The 19,464-nt window shown below is 42.4% G+C and overlaps 1 protein-coding gene across 1 annotated transcript in view; it reads left to right on the forward strand.

The window, feature by feature from the left end:
• Positions 1-375: 375 nt before the first annotated feature.
• The window catches only part of LOC130150659 (ovostatin-like), a 32,137-nt gene continuing 13,048 nt past the window's right edge, over positions 376-19,464 (forward strand). The window contains exons 1-21 of the mRNA XM_056341808.1: positions 376-673; positions 2,211-2,394; positions 3,085-3,241; positions 4,118-4,170; positions 4,652-4,672; positions 5,430-5,598; positions 6,840-6,924; positions 7,625-7,742; positions 8,681-8,801; positions 9,023-9,132; positions 10,161-10,319; positions 11,133-11,360; positions 11,575-11,632; positions 12,661-12,806; positions 13,194-13,343; positions 13,983-14,153; positions 14,746-14,878; positions 16,215-16,308; positions 17,023-17,251; positions 17,860-17,986; positions 19,197-19,318. Of these exons, the coding sequence (XP_056197783.1) occupies positions 471-673; positions 2,211-2,394; positions 3,085-3,241; positions 4,118-4,170; positions 4,652-4,672; positions 5,430-5,598; positions 6,840-6,924; positions 7,625-7,742; positions 8,681-8,801; positions 9,023-9,132; positions 10,161-10,319; positions 11,133-11,360; positions 11,575-11,632; positions 12,661-12,806; positions 13,194-13,343; positions 13,983-14,153; positions 14,746-14,878; positions 16,215-16,308; positions 17,023-17,251; positions 17,860-17,986; positions 19,197-19,318 (2,838 nt within the window). The 5' untranslated portion in view covers positions 376-470. The remainder of the gene's footprint in view (positions 674-2,210; positions 2,395-3,084; positions 3,242-4,117; positions 4,171-4,651; positions 4,673-5,429; positions 5,599-6,839; positions 6,925-7,624; positions 7,743-8,680; positions 8,802-9,022; positions 9,133-10,160; positions 10,320-11,132; positions 11,361-11,574; positions 11,633-12,660; positions 12,807-13,193; positions 13,344-13,982; positions 14,154-14,745; positions 14,879-16,214; positions 16,309-17,022; positions 17,252-17,859; positions 17,987-19,196; positions 19,319-19,464) is intronic.

Raw genomic sequence — 19,464 nt, forward strand, 5'->3', positions numbered from 1 at the left:
CCCTAGGGATATGCTTGCCCTGTCCACTGGCAAAAATGCTGGACAACTAGCCCACACCATTTCTTGCTGAACGTTACTGTTTTCAGTAAGAAACCCCGATTACAATCAGGAGTTCCCTTCTGTGCCATACTGAATGCAGCTATAGTCTGATGGTGTATTGTCACTGCCCAGCCCCCTATGCAGGCATACAATAGCACTGTGTTAGGATTACTTCTGTTCTGTGAGATATATCTACAGAAGATCTTCACCCAACAAGGAACTACTTAAGCAGTGGCAAATACTAACAGGCTGAAACATTACGGAACCTTCAGCCAATGACATGATAATCAGAGGCAAGCTTCAATAAAACATTCAGATGGGCAGAACCGGTTTGGCTTGCAGGAAGTTATGTGAAATATGAGAGCTTTCCTAAGCTATTGTTTGAGAGTTCAAGGAGTGTGAGAACACACAACAGAGAGGAAGATGAACCTATGCAAATTTTATGTAGATATCTTTTGCTGGAATATGATGGAATCTGTGGAGGAGGAGCATCATCTCAGGCCAGTTTAAGAGCCAGAAGACAGGCTGTCCACTGGAGATCAGTCTCTCCTCTTTCTTCACCGACAGAGATGTGGTCAAGGATTCTTCTGAGTATTCTGTGCTTGAACTGGATTGCCACAGTGTCTTCTGAACCGTAAGAGATCATACATTCTGTACTTTTATAATAACATATTCTATTGTATTTCCCACTGGTTTATTTCTTCTGGAACACTGCTATATAATAAACTGGATGTTTGAGATCCAGGTTCTGAAATTTGTCTGAAATGGAAATAGGTTACATTGAAGGATGATATGGAATGATGCTCATCATCATTAAAGTGCTATGAAACCTGATTTGAATGACAGAAACATAAAACTGGAGTAGGTGGAAGTCTGAAGCACATGGGTAAAGCGGAGACAAGACTAGACTAGCAAGTAATACTAATGATAGGGATTGATAAGCATCAGCAGTACAGAGGGAGCATGGTGTGTGAGGAGGTGCTACGGGCCAGATAATGACTGGTACTAGGGACTATGCTGCCAATCCTAGTGTTAGTATTAGTATTGCACCTGCTGTGCTGTCACAGTTCATACAGCACTGTCAATGTCCACGACTTTATACAAATGGAAGATTTCAGCCACAATTTTCAAAAATACACCAACATTACAGCTTAAATGCCCTTCTGAAAAGTTCTAAAGGAAAACTCTGTGAAAGCCAGAGTGTTTAGCTTTCTCAGTTACACTGTTGGTTTTAATCATTTTACTTTTGGTCTTCAAATATCATTCAGTCTGAACTGGGCAACTGAAAATAACAATGAAGGCAATATGAGTAAGCAAAACTGTGGGAGAAAAAAAGGGAAAGGGTCAGATTATCAAGAAAAGATTGTGTGATTCACGTTGTGCTGCAGAACCAGCTCATCAAATCTATTATATATTATTTGTAAAGACTAATTTGGGCAGCAGAGAACTGGTGATCAGCAACAGAACGTTAGCCAAATATAGCAGATCTGAAGGAAAGTTTTTCAGAGGAAGAATTTGGGGAATGAAGGATGCCCTAGTTACAGAAAGCAGTATAACTAAAAAAGCCCAATGGAAGAATGAAGCAAAGGAAGCAACCCAGGGAGAGGCATTGAAACAGAACAGAGCATGCAGGTTAGATTTAGTGTTCCCTAGAATATTCGGTAAAATAGAAAAGCAGGATCATTTCTTGTGCATTATGCTGATTGACTTGTGGTATGACAGTTCTTATCTGGAGGGACAGAGATCCAGAGGAAAATAAAAATAAATATTTGTTACAAACATTGACTAGTATTTAAGTGTACATATGGGTCATGGGAGGATAAATGCAGCTAAGCTTGTCAGGTGTTCAGGCACTTCACTAACTGGAGCTGAGTAAATGCCTGGGATGGAAAGATGCAGTATCATGCTGGGGAAGAGACTGCATAGAATAATGTTAGTCTTTCAGCTCCGAAAGAATTGTGAGGGACAATTGTCATTTTTACTTTCTTAGCATATTATTCAAAATTAATTGAATAAAACAGAAATCCTTCAGCGGATTTGAACAAGCTTTGAACAAGCTTTGAACCATGTCTTCCTTCATATGGGCAGCATTTCTGTGGTATTTTGCTCTCCTGTTTGCTCTGAGTTTCCTTCATGACCAAACTCTGTGATCTGCTCTTGCCTTCTCACAGTCAGTATGTGCTGCTGGTCCCAACTGTAGTGCGGAGCGACTCCCCACAGACCGCTTGTGTCCAGCTCCACAGCTTCAGGGAGCCTCTGTCCCTGAGCATCGTCCTGGAATACGGCAGTATCCGGAAGACTCTCTTTAAGGAATCCGTGAGACAGAATGATTACTTCAAGTGCTGCGAGTTTAAGGTATTTTTCTCTTTTTAGACTACTGAAGAGGGTGTAGAAGCTGGAAATACTTCTAAGGGCAACTCTCCCTATCAACGAGAGCAAGAAGATGAAGAGTGTGGGAAAGGAACAGGACAAAAAAAGATAAACTGCTAGGAAGTCTGACAAGGTAGACACAAAAAAGAAAGGCATATGCGTTGTAGGGGGAAGCTGGAGAAAGACTTTCCATCTCCATTCACAGACTGAACAGAAAAAAAGCTTTTGATTGCCATTGCGGGTGCAGGTGCCCTATGGGACTGTCATAACTGTCAAGCTGGAGGATCCAGCTGGGACATGCTCATTCCCTTTCCCATGACTCTGCAAGATCTGGACAGGTATGATAAACAAGTCCCAAGGTTAGGTCTTCAGACTGCAGCAGGAGAAAACACTTCAGAACTGAGCTATATGGCTGGGGCAACCTGCATACATGGGATGAGGAAATGCATAGGACGGGGCATAGCTTAAAACCTTAGTACCTGGTGACAGACTATGGGACTTCCACAGCAAAAATTCAGAGATTATCTCACTGGTAAAGATGGGGCTTCTCATGACTTTGTACAAGCTATTTATGACTCACTTGACAGTCGGTATCTTACTCAAGAACCCCGGGCACCAGGGGACCTGATCACACCTCATTTACCACTTTTCCTCTGGGGTTTTGTTTCTCTCCAGGTTCCTCCTGCTACTTCTGACCCCCTGGCATTCATTTCCTTTTCTGCCAAAGGCACCACAGTCAACATAGCTGAAAGAAGATCAGTGGCGATTCAGAATGCGGATAATAGTGTCTTCATCCAGACGGACAAACCCATTTACAAACCAGGGCAAAAAGGTGGCTGAGGAGTTTGAGTCAGCTAGTCAACTGGGAAATTGAGTGCAAGGGTGGGTCTAGAATGACAAGGACTTCCTCTGGTGGAGTAAAAGACCATGGACTGCAATGGCCATGAGCAATCCTTCAGAGAGTGTATAATTGTCATCTGAGGTTGGGCTCATCAAAAGTCAGTGAAAAATAGAACCGATTTACAAAATTGCAACAAATGAGTAGAGCTCATGTGTTTTTACTGAGTTAATTGCACTTACAGGATCTCGAGTTCTGTCAGGTTTACTGAGGTCAGTCACCTAACAAGTGTCCTTAAAAATAGAGAAAATAATAGGTTAAGCTTCGAATTAATAAAATTCATATACAAATAAAGCAAGCATGTAATTTCCTGTCAACAGCTCTTTCTATTTAACTCCTAATCTAACTCACAGTGCTGATTCCATCACAATATTTATATTACAGTACTAGCTGTGGTATAGTTAGCTATCTCTTTAGTGTAATTATACTTCAGTGCTGCAGAGCGTTTACACTTAGAATAAAGACAAATTCTTCCCTCTCTTAATTTTTTTCATTTAAATGGTCTGTGTACAGTGTTTTAGGAAATGCTCCAAAGAAATGAGTCCTACAAGAAGAATTGAAGGCAGTACAGGGTATTCCTATTTACTATAGAGATTCCTTTAGTCCCAGTGGGTCAGAATCGAAGATCTTTCAGCACACAAGTTTGTTTTGGTTTTATTCTTCACTGGATAAGATAATCAAATCCTTTCTGGTTCTCTGGGGACTCTAGTTCTCCCTGAAAGTCTGGGCAAACTTTGTTTCTGTTGTATGTTAGAAGTAACTTACTGCTGCTAAAGTAAATGATTCCCTTTTGTCCTGCATCTTTTTCAGTGATGTTTCGTGTGGTCACTTTGGACACCCAGTTCAGACCTGTTCAGGAAACAGTAAGTATGAGTGAGACTCAAGATTTTCCAAGCAGGCTCTTGGGATACCTGTTCACTGAGACCCTGTCACTTAGAAATTTAATAAAAAGGGTCTGGCACAGGCCTCCTGATGTTTTTGGAGAACTGCTGTAACTCCTTAACTTCACACTCCATCCTTTTCCTGACTTTATAGAGGGCAAAGGGTGTGAAAGCTTTCCTGTAAATCTTTCATAGCACTCAGATTTTGTAGTCACTTCATCTGTCTCAGATATGTTGAAAGAGACTGCATGTTTTTGTAGAAAAGATAAATTCACAAACAGGTTAGCTTAAAATTATCTCTTTAATTACAGACATGAGTTACGAATTGTTTCCTTGGCCCAGTGTTTTGTATCCAGAGAAAGCTATTTAAAGCCTTCTTTATGTTCTAGTATTTCTCAAACTCCACAGTTAATTTCTTGATGTTTTGATCTTTCTTTTTCTTTCTCTTTTTTTCCTCCTCCAGTATCCCCAAATCATCATTGAGGTAAGAGATGCAGCGTCATGAAAGAATAAGTTGCTTTGGAAAGACTATGCTTCATCATTCCCCATAGCATCAGTAGCTGAGGAAGGCTCATCCAGAGCACTCCATCTAAAGCCAGTGGGCTTGAGGTTGAACAGTGGCAGTACCCATTATCAAACACTAGAGGAGAAGAAATCAGCAGAACTGGAGATGTTAGTCAGAGGTGGCATGGGATTGTTGCTGTGTCTTTAGTTAGAATTCAAACAAAAGCATTAGTACTAGAGTAAATGGGCTGGTGAAATAGACTCATTCTCATACAGGCGTAGGAACGGTAACTTTCTGAAATGTCATGTTCTGGTGGGGGACAGGCTAACAATGAATTACTCTTCTACCATATTTCACATCATTAGATCTCAAAGCACTTTCTAAAGGAGGTCAGTATAATATTCCCATTTTACAGAAGGAATTGAGTCTGAAAGACTTATAATAGAAGAGCTACAGATAGATAAGCAGCCTCAGTCACAATCAGGTACTATTGCCGGATGATCTGAGATCATCTGCCAGTGTGGCTAATTTCCAGTTAAACATAAATTCAGGCTTGTTTAATCCACAAACACATCTGGAAAACTATTGGGAAATCAGAGCACATGTCATCAGTCCAGACTTGCATTCACCCTGTTATGCAGTTAGCCAATATGCCAGAGAGCAAAACTTGAAAGAAGGCGAGAAGACAAGAAAGAGGGTGATAAAAGTTTTGGTATGTCTTTCTCCCACTCTCCAGGATCCAGAGAAAAACAAGATCTTCCAGTGGTTGGAGGTAACATCTAAGCATGGAATTGTCCAGCTCTCCTTTCCACTAATCCCAGAGCCTATTCTGGGTTCCTACTACATCATTGTGGAGAGGTCGTCAGGTGAAAAAGAGTACCAGTTCTTCACAGTGGAGGAATATGGTAAGCAAAGGCTGTGAACTGCCCTGCACCAGCAACGAGTCTGGCTTTCCCTATGTCAGAGAGGAGCTGCTAGTGCAGGGTGTAAGTGCTTTGAATTATCCACTTCATACCTGAGAGAGAAAGACATGAAGAGACCTGGGTGGAGAAAGCAAAGGCATGAACCGAAAAAAGAAGTGCTAAGAAAGGCAGCATTTTTCAGGAATTAAATTAGGAATCTAATTCCTTTTCGGGCTTGTCACAAAGTCACTGTGTGACGTTGGGATCCACATGCTGTCACTTGGACCTTACACTCCCTGTCTGTTCAGAGGCAAAATGAACATGTCAGGCCTGCCCTGTTTTGTGGAGGTCATCGCTGTATGAAGACCACTAGGCTAAAATATGTGGTAGAAATCTGAAGATACTGTCTATCAAACAGGTTAAATGACAAGTACCAGACTGTTACCGAGGAGGCTGAATATCCAGTGGAAGTGCAAGATGGAAAACAGTGGGTAGTGGAGATGCCAAAGCCCTCACAGTGATCTGCTTACACTCTGGAATAGACCATATCAAGGGAGTTGCTAAATTAATTTTGATTTTGCAAGTTTTCTCAACTTACAGTGGCAGGTTTTTCTTATTAGTTCTCAGAGAAGGCTTGACAGCTCCCAGTTGTTTGGTTTGTTCGTAAGGGCAGTAAAGCACCTTTCCCACTTACCCTCCAGAGCTCTTTCACACCTTCCAGGCTCCCGCGTACAGGTGTGTGAGAACAAGGCCTTTTCCAGCTATGTTGTCATCATTGCTGGTGATCTGGGCCAAAAGAGAAACTGAAAAGAAAAAGTGACAGTGACCTGTTTGGTTTTAATATTTCACTTAATCTGTTGCCTTTCTCCTCCAATTGGGGTTGTATTGCATAATAACTTCTGTTCTCCAGGGCTTAAGTTGTTTGAGACATCAGCATTACTCCCACCTTTCTCTTGAAGAAAATGTACAGCCAATTAGAGTGATGTATTACAGTTCTTACTGTAGCTGTTATCATTATTAGTATGATTATTATTGCATTCTAAAAAAGTTATTCATCTTACCACTAAAGATTATTTTTTCTCCAGTAATAACCTACAGCCAGCTCCTAGGTAGACTTTTCTTTGATCCATTTCTTCTCCCTTGTTGGTGAAAATGCCTTTGCCAATTGTTTTTTTACTTACACGCACACACACCTGCCTATGCCATGCAACTGCTGATCAGCCATATTCACATTGCATTCCTAGTGCTCCCAAAATTTGAAGTGACAACCGATGTGCCACAGAGGATTTCTTTCTTTGATGAAGAAGTCAGAGTGAACGTTTGTGCTTCGTAAGTATCAGAGCTGAGAACAACACAACTGTGCACAATAAACATGGGATAGAGGATGTGTGCTGTGCTGGGAAGCCAGGACCCTGCTGCTGGTTCAGAGTTTGGGTTAGAGCAAGTCCTTTACCTATGACTTCCATGACATGAAATATGGTAACTCTCCTCCCACTACATAGCAGAATTAGACCTGGGAGAGTTTGTGTGCATCCAACAGTTTGAAGATATCTAGCGTCACATACTTGCTAGCTGTTGGGTTTTATTACAGAAAAAAGAGAAATAGTACAGCAGGAGAGTCTATCATTAAGATTTTTGGCTGTGACACTGATGAAGGGCAGGGTGCCATGAGCTATAAGGGTGAGTAGGGATCTTTCTGCAATACATTCTGCTTTGTGTAAGGCACTAACAAGAAAAAGCAAGCAGCGGGGAATGATATTCCAACCCTGAGCCCAGTACCACCTTCCAGCTTCAGACTTTCAAGAATGACGACACCAAGGCAATAGTAAAGCAGATCTTTGTCAACAGGGTGCCAAAACTAAACCTAAAATAATTGAAGGGAATTCTGCTAGGGCTAACTGGTCCTAAGCCCCAGCTGCTCTTCTATCTGGGCACTTCTGAGGGGTTTAGAGTCTACATTGCTCTGCACTCTGGGCAGGTTTCATGCTAAGTCCATGTGACTGGGTTTTTGTGTCTCTTCCTCTTCTAGGTACACTTATGGCCAACCAGTGCAAGCGAATGCCCGCATCAATGTGTGTCAGAAGCACTTTTATAGATCGCAATGTGAGCATAAACAGAAAGAAACCTGTGAAATTGTCACTGGACCGGTACGATACAGAGCAAGACCCTTCTTCCCAGTAGCTTTACTACCCAATATGCAGCAGCGCTTGGTAGCCTCATTCTTTTCCCAGGGAACACCAGAGAGAGAGAATCCCAGAGGTGTAGAGGAATGAAGGCAGTGGGTTGATTGGCATGGACGATGTGCAGCTTTAGCTCGTTCCACTAAGTGGTTAAATAGCACTGAGAAGTGTAGAAGAGGTTGGATGGAGGAGGAGTGGTGTGGTCTGGCCTCTGGAGGAAGGTGAAACAGCATGGACAGTAGACTCTGACTGAGGGTAAAAGTCTTGTTACAGCCAGCTAGTTTTGCTTGTCTGTGACAATTGGTGCCCCATGTGAGGCAAACTGATCTGGACTCAACTACAACACAGATATGTGTTTTTTCTCACTACCTCACAGGAAATGCTGAAAGACCTTGAAGGTAGCTTTTACCAATGACCTCATTAGGAGACTTTGATTTTTTTTCTCTTGGAAACAGTCAGTGGAAGGCTAGGAAGCTTATGAAACTAGAAATTCATGCTCACTCCTAAAACACTGCAGCTGTGTCCTTACCAAATCTAATCAGCAGACCTCTACTGGGAGTCTGTGCTACTGAGGACACTTGACATTAAGATAATGAGTAACTTCTCCAACAGATCAGACTTTGATCATAGAGCTCAGGCATTGTGCAAGATGGGCATAGACAGGATTAGGGGGGATGAGAAGAGAGGTTTCTAGGTGTAAGGGTAAATGGTATTGAAATGATGAGCTGGGAAGGGAGCCAAGGAGTGAGAAGTGTAATGTAAGAGTGGAGCCAGTTAGAAAGGAAGAGCTGAAGAAGATATGAGCAGAGGCAATGAAGCTCTTCAGAGACCTGCTAATACAGATTCAGGAGACATTTTTCAAACCTTGTGAAAAATGGGTTTTCTCCTTTGTGCTCCTTTTTCAGCTGGGTAAGGATGGTTGCCTCAGCACTATCATCTCCACCAAAAAATTCCAGCTCTACCGCAGCTATGCCAGGATGTATGCCAGTCTGAATGTAGAAAGCATCGTCACTGAAAATGGGACAGGTAACACCAAGTGGAGGTTGGGAGTAGCTGGTTAAAGCTAGTAGATGGTACTTTCTGAGAGGAAGCTCCTTCATCCTGATCTGTAGAGCAAACAACAAACAATCACCATTTTCTTCATGCATCTCTCCATACAGAGCATCGATGCTCCATATAGCTTTTCAAAAGAAACACTTTTTTGCCTGCTTGTGATTTCTGTTTCCTCCCCTGGGTGTGTCTCACAGGTATCCAGATGAAAAGCTATGACTATGTTGCAGTCCGCCAGGCAAATGACAGAGTGTCGTTTGAGAATATGGATCTCTATTACAAGAGGGGAATTCCTTACTATGGTGAGGTGGGTACCTGAGAGAACATATTTAGATCAAAACTCCCTAGGTCCAGCATGATGATCTCTGTGTTGCCCCATTTATGGCTGTCACCTAACTCTGTAGGGACAACTTCCCATGGTAATGCTGCATAAGAGTGAGTGCTGCATAGTTCTCTTGTTGCATTAGATTATCCCAGAGAAAACAAGAAAAATATACCATACCTGGAGTGTTAGGGTCTCTCCTCTGCCATAGTTAGCGAATGCCTAAAAGGCAGGTAAATGAAAGGTCATATGAGTAGGGAGGAAGAGGCTGCAAGAAACTACTTCAGCAACAGGTGTGCCTAAACTGAAGGTAGAATTTACCCTGCGTTGCATCATACAGTCCCGGGGATATTTACTTAAAGCAGTATAGGTGTTGGAGCGCATTCTGACTTTTCTAGCAACCTACACACACAGGCTAAACCCAGGCATAGAAAGGAACATGAGCTGTACAGCATCACCTTTATATGCAATGGGGACAGAGGGTATACTCAGATGCCTAGGAGCTGGGATGTGCTACTGAGCTCCATAGGTTATCTGGGGCCGTAAAGTCATCTGATTGCTTTAGTTTTGCTAGTGCTCTCCAAAGAGTATGTGCTCTCAAGTCCCTCTGTTTCTATCTGCTCAAGAAGGGGGAGCATGAGGTAATAATTTAAACCATCATCTCTCACTCAGTAGTCTTTAATTTATATGATGGCCCACTGAACTAACGGCCACTGAAGAGGATCAGAGGACTTACCGTTAAAAGAATCTCTTATACAGGGTCATGTATATAAACAATTCTTTCTCCCTTTGTGACATATAGTTAGTCCTGGCAGTGATGGGAATTGCCTGCCTATACCTGTCATGGAACTCCTGCTCCTTCAAACTATTGATGATCATTTGCCTCTTACATACAATTCATTATTGAATAATTGTCCTCAGTGCTTAAGTGAGCATCCTCTGGTGAACAGAGCATTTCCCATTCTTTTTTTTTTTTTTTTTTCCTGAATCCCTTGGGTATTCTTTGTGTTCAGATCACAGTGACAAATGTGGATGGCAAGCCTGTTGCTGATAGGACTGTCCTGCTGGAACTCAACGAACGGTATCTGGCCCACTACACCACTGACAAGAATGGCACTGCTGCTTTTTCCATAAACACATCCAACTTCTTTGATCCCAGTTTTGAGCTGAGAGTAAGTAAATACAGGCTTTTTCTGTAAGTAAGCCTTTCTGTAAGTAAACTGTCTAATTCCTGAAAAAAATACTTCACCGGGGAGAGCAATTAGAAGTGATTGGCAGGATGTTTCAGAGGAGGAAAGTAGGCAGTCAGTCCATCAACACCTGCAACCTAAGCGAAACTCACATCAGAAAACCCCAGTGCCTGAGAAGTGGCAGTCTGCACCCCAGCACTGTTTGGGCTGCAGTGATCTCCAGCAGGTCCCTGCTTTTCCCTCTGCTCAGAAGCCCGTTCTGCAGACATCTTTCTTCTCTTTATCCTGTGCGCTAGTGGACCTTCCTCACAGACTGCCCTGTCTCCCCTACCCAGCCCAGATGCCTGCCAGCCTCTTTCCCTGGGGCTGCCTGCTTCCTTGCCTTTCTGCTGGCAGAGACTCGTGCCTGTTAACCACCACATGGTCTTCTCGTGTTGGCATGCCTTTTCTCTGGTGTGACGGGAAGAGCTGAGAAAAAGAAGGCTGAGAACGATACCATTCTAACTCACAATGACTCCTAGGAGTTTACACAACCTGTTCCAAGCCTGCATGAATCTGAAATAACTTCCCTTCTGCAATGTGTCATAGGCATCTGGATACACTGAGGTGTCCAGAAAGCCCCCTGCTCTGGACTGATGAAGCACAAATTTTTCACATCAGCTCTTGCTCTTGGCTTAAACAGCCCCACAAAATCATTTTCCTGACAGAATATTTTAAAGGGAAGATACCTTTGCCTCTCACCTGCCTGCCGTTTTTTATTTTCCACTTTGTGTGTAAGACTCTTCTACTTCATAGGTCAGGCAAGCACCAGATGACTGTGCAGACTTCTTCACTTGGAGGCATGATAATGAGCCTCAAGCCTCATTCTTTGTCCGGCGCTTCTACTCACGGACCAACAGCTTTGTGAAAATTGAGCCAGTGAAGGAGAAGCTCAGCTGTGGCCAACAGCAAACAATCAATGTCCACTACATCCTGAACAGAGAGGGCTACAGGAATGCCAGTCACACAAACTTCTACTATGTGGTAAGTGCTACGTTGACTCCAAAAGCATCTCTTTTCTTTCACCTTCTCTTAAACACCATATAAAGCAGAAATCTCCAGACTGGTGGTTACAGATCAAAGCTCAACTTGATGGCCTTTGAAGCCTCTCAGAACACTACTCAAAGTCAATGACTTCATGGGGGAAGGGAGGAGGTCCTTTTGATCCTGCCTCATGATTTTTTTTTTCTATGCTCAGGTGATGACAAAAGGAAAAATTGTTCTCAGTGGCCAGAAGCTAGTCAGAATCTCTGGTGGTAAGTTCTAGACCATATTACTACTGATATTCATAAGATCATCATAAGCGCCAGAGAATTAGTAATCTTTGTAAGAATGGATGAAAGCAGAGAACTGTGGCTAAATCAGGTCCTAGTTCTTAAACGCTATGACCTGTCACTACTCGCGGTATCAGTTGCTTTTGCTGCAGCATCTAAACAATCCCTATATCGTAATCAGATTTATCTTGTTAGTTGAAAGATTAAAACTCTGTTGTGGTCAAACACAAGGAATGTAACCTTCTGTTTTATTTCTTGCTGAGGAGTATTTACAGTTTCACAGTTCTAGTGTGACATCCTAGTATCCACCAGCTAGAAGAGTAAAGCTTTTAAAAGTTTGAAATAGTATGTGTGTCGTTTGACAGGGATATTTAACAGTTAAATGCTTGGAATTCATTGCACTTTCAGAATTCTCCCAATACCCACAAATGAGAATGATCTTACTAATCACAGCAAACTGAACTTCATTCTTCCATTGTTAAAAATACATTTTCTTGCAGAATCTGGTTTCAGTAGATGGCTTGAGTAAGACTCACTCCACATATAGGACTCGTTTAGTATTTGCCTTTTTTGGTCTTAGGTTTAATTTCCTGTCCTTGCTCTAGTAGTTGTCATCTAGATTAGAACTTCATATTTCTTAGTGTTAAGAGAGGTTTCCTTTTGCTCAGGAGACTGGTCCGTCTCCTCTGGTCTAGGAGGTTCTAGGTTTGAGACCCAAAGGCAATGTTGTGCTCTTCTCATAGCAATCATGCACAGATTTCCCTGACCAACTTCTACTCAGCTCAGACCCCTTTCTGCAAAGCACCCTGCTCTCAGCATCCTCCAGTTTGTATCTGTTTCCTTGCTGATGGGAGCTGTTCCTCGGTCACTGAGAGATGAATCTTCCAATATCCAACTTCCCCGTTTTTCACAGGTGCTAGTAGCTTATGGATAAATATGTGGTCCTTCCACCAAAGCTGAGGTTTTTCTAACCTCTTTTGTTGGGTTGTCCTTCCATGTTTGTTCCACAGCTCCAAGAGGTACATTCTCCATCACACTGACTGTCACAGAGGAGCTTGCCCCCAGCACCAATCTGTTGCTTTACACTGTGCATCCTCACGGGGAGATAGTGGCTGATAGCTCTTGGATACGCAGTGACATATGTTTCAAAAACAAGGTAAAAACCTTTGCTTTCTTATTAAGGGCTATATCAGCTGCCTCTTTGCTGAAGGAACAGTTAGGGAATGACCTCATCGAGAGCCTTTCACTTGGGACGGTCTTTAGGAATGAAAAGGTGCAGATGTGCCTGGGAACATGAGGAGCTGTCCCTGGAATTGACATGTATGCTCAGACAAAGTTCTCAACGCAGTGCGGAGGGGGAGGTGAGTAGGGCAATTATACAGGTTGTGAATTTTCACAGAACAGGGATTCAGAAGGGCCATCTAGCAGTAAGAGCTTCACTCCACAGAGAAGAGCGAGTGCTGGTGAAAGGTGAGATTTAGATCTATATGCCAAGCTGATTCTCCTAATTTCTTTATGGTTGTCTGGATTTATTAATTTCCAGGTCCAGCTTGAGTTCTCTGAGAAGCAGGGTCTCCCAGGCTCTAAAGTCGGTCTTCACCTTGAAGCTGCTGCCAACTCCTACTGTGCCCTGCGGGCTGTGGATCAGAGTGTCCTCCTCCTTCAGCCTGAGCGACAGTTATCTGCTGAGAGTGTAAGCCACATCCCCAGTCCTGTGTTCTTTTGACCTAGGGACATCCAGACTGACAGTCTAATTCCCAGCTGTGACCTCTCTGCTGCTGGCTCTATTTTTATTTTTCCCTTGGAAACAGACATTTCAGTGATTAAAGAAAAGTCTACGGCAGTTGTATACTTCAAAGACGGAAACTGATGGTGGAACATTTACTTTTGGAAAGCATGGCAGTGTAAGACATATCCCAAGAATATACCTAACGTAAATCCTTGAAAGCAGAGTTACTCCCTGGGGAGTGATGATGTCAAAATTGCATTTTATGTCTCACATAGGCCTTGGGCCCAGAACAGAAGTTGTAGATGTCAGCTAGTATCTTGTTGGATTCCAGTCTCATCTTTGCATAACTTAGGAATATATCTCCATGCTTTTTGCTCAAGTTCACCCCACAAAGCCACTGCAGCTCAGAAGGAGGATAGAAGAGTCCAGTTCTCCTTTTGTAACACCAGCCAAATTGCTTATTCATCTCTAGGAAGGCATCACTTGTCAAACCCACCACAGTCTACAGGATTGCTCAGGAGCTACCATAAGCTTTGCATATATGTGACTTCACACCTGCCCAGTACTTCCCTTGTGTTTACACTAGTCATTCTCACCTCCCAGGTGTACTACCAACTTGCTGTGAGTGATTTATATGGCTATTACCACAATGGGCTCAACCTGGAAGATGACAAGCCAGAGAGGTGTACCCCAGTCAAAACCACCTTTTTTGATGGCTTATACTATGAACCTGTGAATGTCAGTCATGATGGTGATGCCTACAGAATTTTCAGGGTATGTGCTCTGTGTGGTTCTTTAAGTGGGAGATATTCCAGAAGAATTCATGCACATTAGCATACAACTCTCTCAGGTGGTGGTTCTCACTCCTAAGAGAAGGCAGCTGATGCCTGGAACTGCCTAAAGTCTCTGATGACCCAGTTTCTGCCTTCTTATCCCCACTGCTTACTCAGGAAGACTGAAAATCACTACTACTAGATATATCCACTGGTGTCCTGCCCATGCTTCAGTAGACACTTGCTAAGCAGGACCGCATCCTTGGCTCATGACTTCAGGTGTTCCTTGTAAAGATCTGAGTCCATGATGAAGGCCACTTCATTCCTGATACACTTGCCTCTACTCCCCACTGTCCATATCACCTAAGACCTAACATAAGCCCCATCATTACTGCTCTTTGCAGAACACCAGGTGCCACTGCTCCATAAGAAACACAGAGATTGGCAAGGAAGAGTTGTAACATGCAGGGTTGAAAGAATGGGATGTGAGAAGAGAGGAGAGAGATGAACTATGATAACCCAGGTGGGAGAAGCGGCAAGCACAGGTAGCTAGTGCATGCCTTGAGTGACATGATTGATTCTTTCACATTTAGGATATGGGCCTGAAGGTTTTCACCAACTCCAAGCTACGGAAGCCCGTTCTGTGCAATGAAGACAAATCGGATACAGAAGATCACCCTGTCAATATTGCGTATAGTATTGCCCATGTCGGTGGCTATAGCGCAGGTAAAGGAAGGTTCATACTGTATCTCCAGTCCCAGTCTACCTGGTTTTCAAAATGGTTCTCTGTATAAAATATCAGCCAGCATGTTGAGGGTTTGTTGGGGAATAGGTCTATGTGTCCCAGTTTGCCTCAAGTAATCTCTTTCTGACAGTCCTAGCGGTAGAGTCAATTCTCTCTCAGTTAAGTATAGGGTGCATATAGAAAAGACAGGGAATACTGGGATGCTACTTCTTTCGTAAACTGATACTAGTTTTTCAGGCTTTTTCAGGTCAGAACCTTTTATCAAATCACAATTCAGTTAAATATTTAGAAGGAAATGACAATCCAGAAAAATAATGACAATTCCCAATGTCAGGAATTCACACAGCATGTTGTCTCCAAAGCCTTTATAGATCAGCAAGCATTATGATTTTCTTCCTCCAAATCAGATTGCTCAGCAAAAAAACCCTAAAGTAGCAGCCATGGGTTGCCACAAGGGAAACTGCTATTCAGCACTTGGAAAACATTCTTTCCCATGAGAGCTGTGCTGCACTAGAAGAGCTTCTCCAGGATGTTTTGGATCCATTGCTGCAGGTTTTAAAAACTAAGCTGGACAAGGCTCTTGAGCAATATGATCTGACTTTGAAGTCAGTCCTACTTCAAGGAGATTGGACTGGAGAACTCCAAAGGTTCCTCCCCACCCAGAATTTTGAATGATTCTGTGATTCTATGATTCTAAGTCCAGCAAAATAAGAAAGTATTGTTATTTCCATGATACAGCTAGGAAATCTGAGGTACCTCCATGCTAAATGAGTTGTTGGACATCACAAGTGAGTCCATGGCAAAGCTGGAAAGAGGACGTTGGTTCTTAATATTAGACCTGTAGTTTGACTATATGAACAAAAATAGTTTTCCAGTAGGCTGGATATTCAGCTCCAGTTTTAACTACTGAATGGGGAAAAGATGATTGCGTTCTCATGGAGAATTTTAAAGCCTTATAGGTTTTGGTAGTAATACTGGCTACTGTCACCCATTTCCAAATCGAAGAGAGCTAGTGGTAGAGGATGGAGAACATACCTTTCTAAGTGGATGATGAGAACTTTTAATGTGAAATGAAGTGATATGTCTTGTGAAATAGCTAAATTTTCTAGTATTTTCCCATGGGAAAAGAGAATAGATAAGAAATTTTTCTTCCCATATCCTATATCTCTTCAAGTTTTCCCTTTGTACAGGAAAAAGAATTGAAACGTACTCAATGAAATAGTGTTCATTCATAGCGTTGAGCAAGTCTGAAGGCAGTTCAGGTTCTTCTGGCCTGACCCCTCTCATGTTATACTTTAACCATATATAATATTCTAGATGAGTCAAGGATTATTTCTGGGAGTGGTGTTGCTCATAACACCATTCGGAAATTCTTCCCTGAGACCTGGATTTGGGATCTGGTGCACACTGAGTGAGTATCTTTATCTTCAGTTCTTACCTCCTGTGTGGATTTTTGAGCTGATACATGTTGCTGAAATGAATTCTGGGAAGAAGTCATGGACCATATGTCTGCTTTGTAGATATGGGTCTCTTTTTCCCATCTTAATCAATGACATTTGGGCTCCTAACCTTGTAGGCAGTGTCAAACTTACTTGAACTATGAATGACATCTGTGCTCTGCCCCCTTTCCTTCTGATGGGGAGAAAGAATAAGAGCTAAAAGTCAAATAAAAACATTTTTTTAGGAGGGAGCAGGAGGAAAACTTGCTATTTTTAATCAATTTTTTAATTCAGCAGCAGAAAAATCAGGTTATATTTTCTTTCCAAGCTATCACAGCATCTGCAATGAGAATGTCTCCCTATTAACTATGCATCCAGGGGCTGTTATAGAACATTAATAAAAATTTATTGGTTCTAACCTGAATGTTTGGGCATTATAGTATTTAAACAAATTGTATTCTAAATTAAGAAAAGCTGAGTATTCTTCGAAGTGCTTTTATAACATGTAGTTCACCAGCACCTTCAGCTTTACTTCCAGCTTTACAATATTTTTTTAAAATATGGAGAGATATCTTGCAGAAAGTGAGGTGAAAACAGACATACTAACTCAAGCAGGAACCCATTCTATAATTTGGCTTGAAAATGCCAAAGACAAATTTTAATTCTGTTTTTCTTATTTTCCTCAGTTCCAGGGGAGAGGTCAATGTCCCTTACACTATTCCTGACACCATCACCGAATGGAAAGCCAGTGCTTTCTGCATGCAGGATGATGCTGGATTTGGCATCTCCTCACCTGTTACACTGACAGCATTCCAACCATTCTTTGTGGATCTCACTTTGCCATACTCTGTTATTCGAGGGGAAAAATTTAATTTAATAGCCAACGTCTTCAACTACCTCAATAAATGCATCCAGGTCTGTCAAGTCCCCTTTTACTTCTTATATGCTTTGTCTATTTCCTAGAGATCCCAGCATTTTCCTGCATAATGCACTAGAGATGGAGAAATAAGTATTTAACTTATTTATTAGTGAGTATTTAACTTATGCTTTAGCCTGACACATTATTCCCTCACCCTCTCTCTTTGGACCCATCCTTGTGTCATTAACATTAGGAAAACATAGCTGATGGTCACTGTAGCTGGTCCACAGAAGATAAAAACCTGCTGCCTACCCTTACATAATTTAGTTCTTTTTGCTCCTGAAGGACAACTGGAGCAGAGGGTATGGGTACCTTGTTGTGCAAAACTCAATACATACTGAGTATGTTGTATGTAGCAGTAACTCATAAGATGACTTGACTAACGAGCATGGGCACCTTGCCATAATCCTGTCGAAACCAGACACTAACAGTGGGCAGAAGAGACAGGTTTGCTACTTCCTCAGAGAAATGCCCCATCCTCCTGTCCTAGTACCATCCCACAGATTCCGATGACAAATAGCTTCCCCAGCAAGTCTCCCTTGCTCTGCAGCCCAGTGTTCAGGACAGCCTGTTTATTTGCAGTCTTGCTCCTTCTTTGTCTCAGATCAGTGCCATCCTGGCAAACTCAAGTGACTACAAGGCAGAAATCCTTTCACCAGAGGGCAACACAGCAAGGGTGTGTGCCAATGAAAGAAAAACCTATATTTGGGCTGTTAGCCCCAACAAACTTGGTAAGTTTGTCTTTCCATCACCTCGATATATCCCTGTTTAATCTTTCTACCTCTGTCACTCCCGTCTTTAATGAAGCATCGTAGTGCATAGGCAGGCATTTCTGGACAGCTCCATCAATTGCTCTGCGGTTTTAGTATTGGACCTCTGCTAAAGCTGCCTTAGTCACACTGAATGAGCGGTGAATTGCTCCGGTGTTTTATCTCTTCTAATTTTTGGCAGTCTCTTTCCTGTCCATTTTAGGAAGAACTCTTCACTTGCCATATTATGTATGAATGGCAGGACTGAACATGCCTGTGATCTTTCATCAGGCAATTTTGTACCTAACCAACTGTATACAGTAGGAATAAAATTTCCTAATAATTTTGGAGTGGATTATCAACAGGCAAAGAGGGCATTTCTTCTTCCCAGTTTTACAGCTGTGTTAATTCACACTGCCTTAAAGTCAACATTGTCTTTTTAAAAAAAGCAGGTACGATGGCTTGAGTGTGTAAGTGTCCCAAAAGCTGAGGTACAAAAAACCTTTTAATTAGCAAAGATTTTTCTCAAAATGAACCACAGATGGGCCTTTTCTTTAACAGATTGTTTCTAAAATCCTATAGGCAGTATGACTGATTTCCTTCAAACTCACTGGGAAAGGTGCAGTTATAGTGAGATGAAAACTGGATATGCAGTGAAATAATACTGCAGAGCTGAAAAAAAAAAGAAAGCTGCTGTCACTGATAGCTCTGTTGATAATGCATTTTGATCCAAGTAAAAACTCCTTTGGATTTCCAGTGTGCAATGATTGCAAAGGTGAAATGAGCAACACCGCAAAGCTGCCCGCTTCAGGGTTGCTCCTTAGTGTTGTCCCTCAGTTAACAAATTCCACCTGAAGGGAAGAGGTAGTAGAGCTGTAACTATTGCAACACTGCTCTACATCAGAGAAAACTCAGCACAAGGCCAAGAAAAGGTGGAAACTGATAGTGAGTACTGTCAGTTTTTTGGCCAGGATCACCCCTATTTCACTCCTCATCCTAGACCCTCAGATAACCATTCCTTGCCACAAGCAGACCAACGTGGAGCCTTGTTGGAATTTGTTTCTACTGAGCTGCCTTCAGAAAGGATATGTTTCTCAGTAGTCCATCGGCCTAGAAAAGTCAGTGAAAACCAGGGGTAACTGTAAACATTGAAGATAACTTTATTTTCTTGGGCTGGTGGGTGACTTTCCAGGTGAGGTGAAATTCACAATCACTGCTGAGGCCAAAGTGAGTAAGAGAGATACTGGAAAGACCATATCCCCAGAAGAGGAGACAATTCGCAGGGACACCCTGATTCAAACCCTACTTGTTGAGGTACGGTAGGAAATCTGCGTGTACTTTCCGCTTAGTGAAAGCTGCGGTTCCTGTAGCTGTGGGTTAGAAGCAGTTAGCCAGTATGAGGAGGTGAGGCAGCCAACACAGGTGGAACTGTGTACAGTAGGCTTCTCCACGTGAAAATG

The sequence above is a fragment of the Falco biarmicus genome, chromosome 5, assembly GCF_023638135.1.
Source record: "Falco biarmicus isolate bFalBia1 chromosome 5, bFalBia1.pri, whole genome shotgun sequence".
Classification (NCBI taxonomy): domain Eukaryota; kingdom Metazoa; phylum Chordata; class Aves; order Falconiformes; family Falconidae; genus Falco; species Falco biarmicus.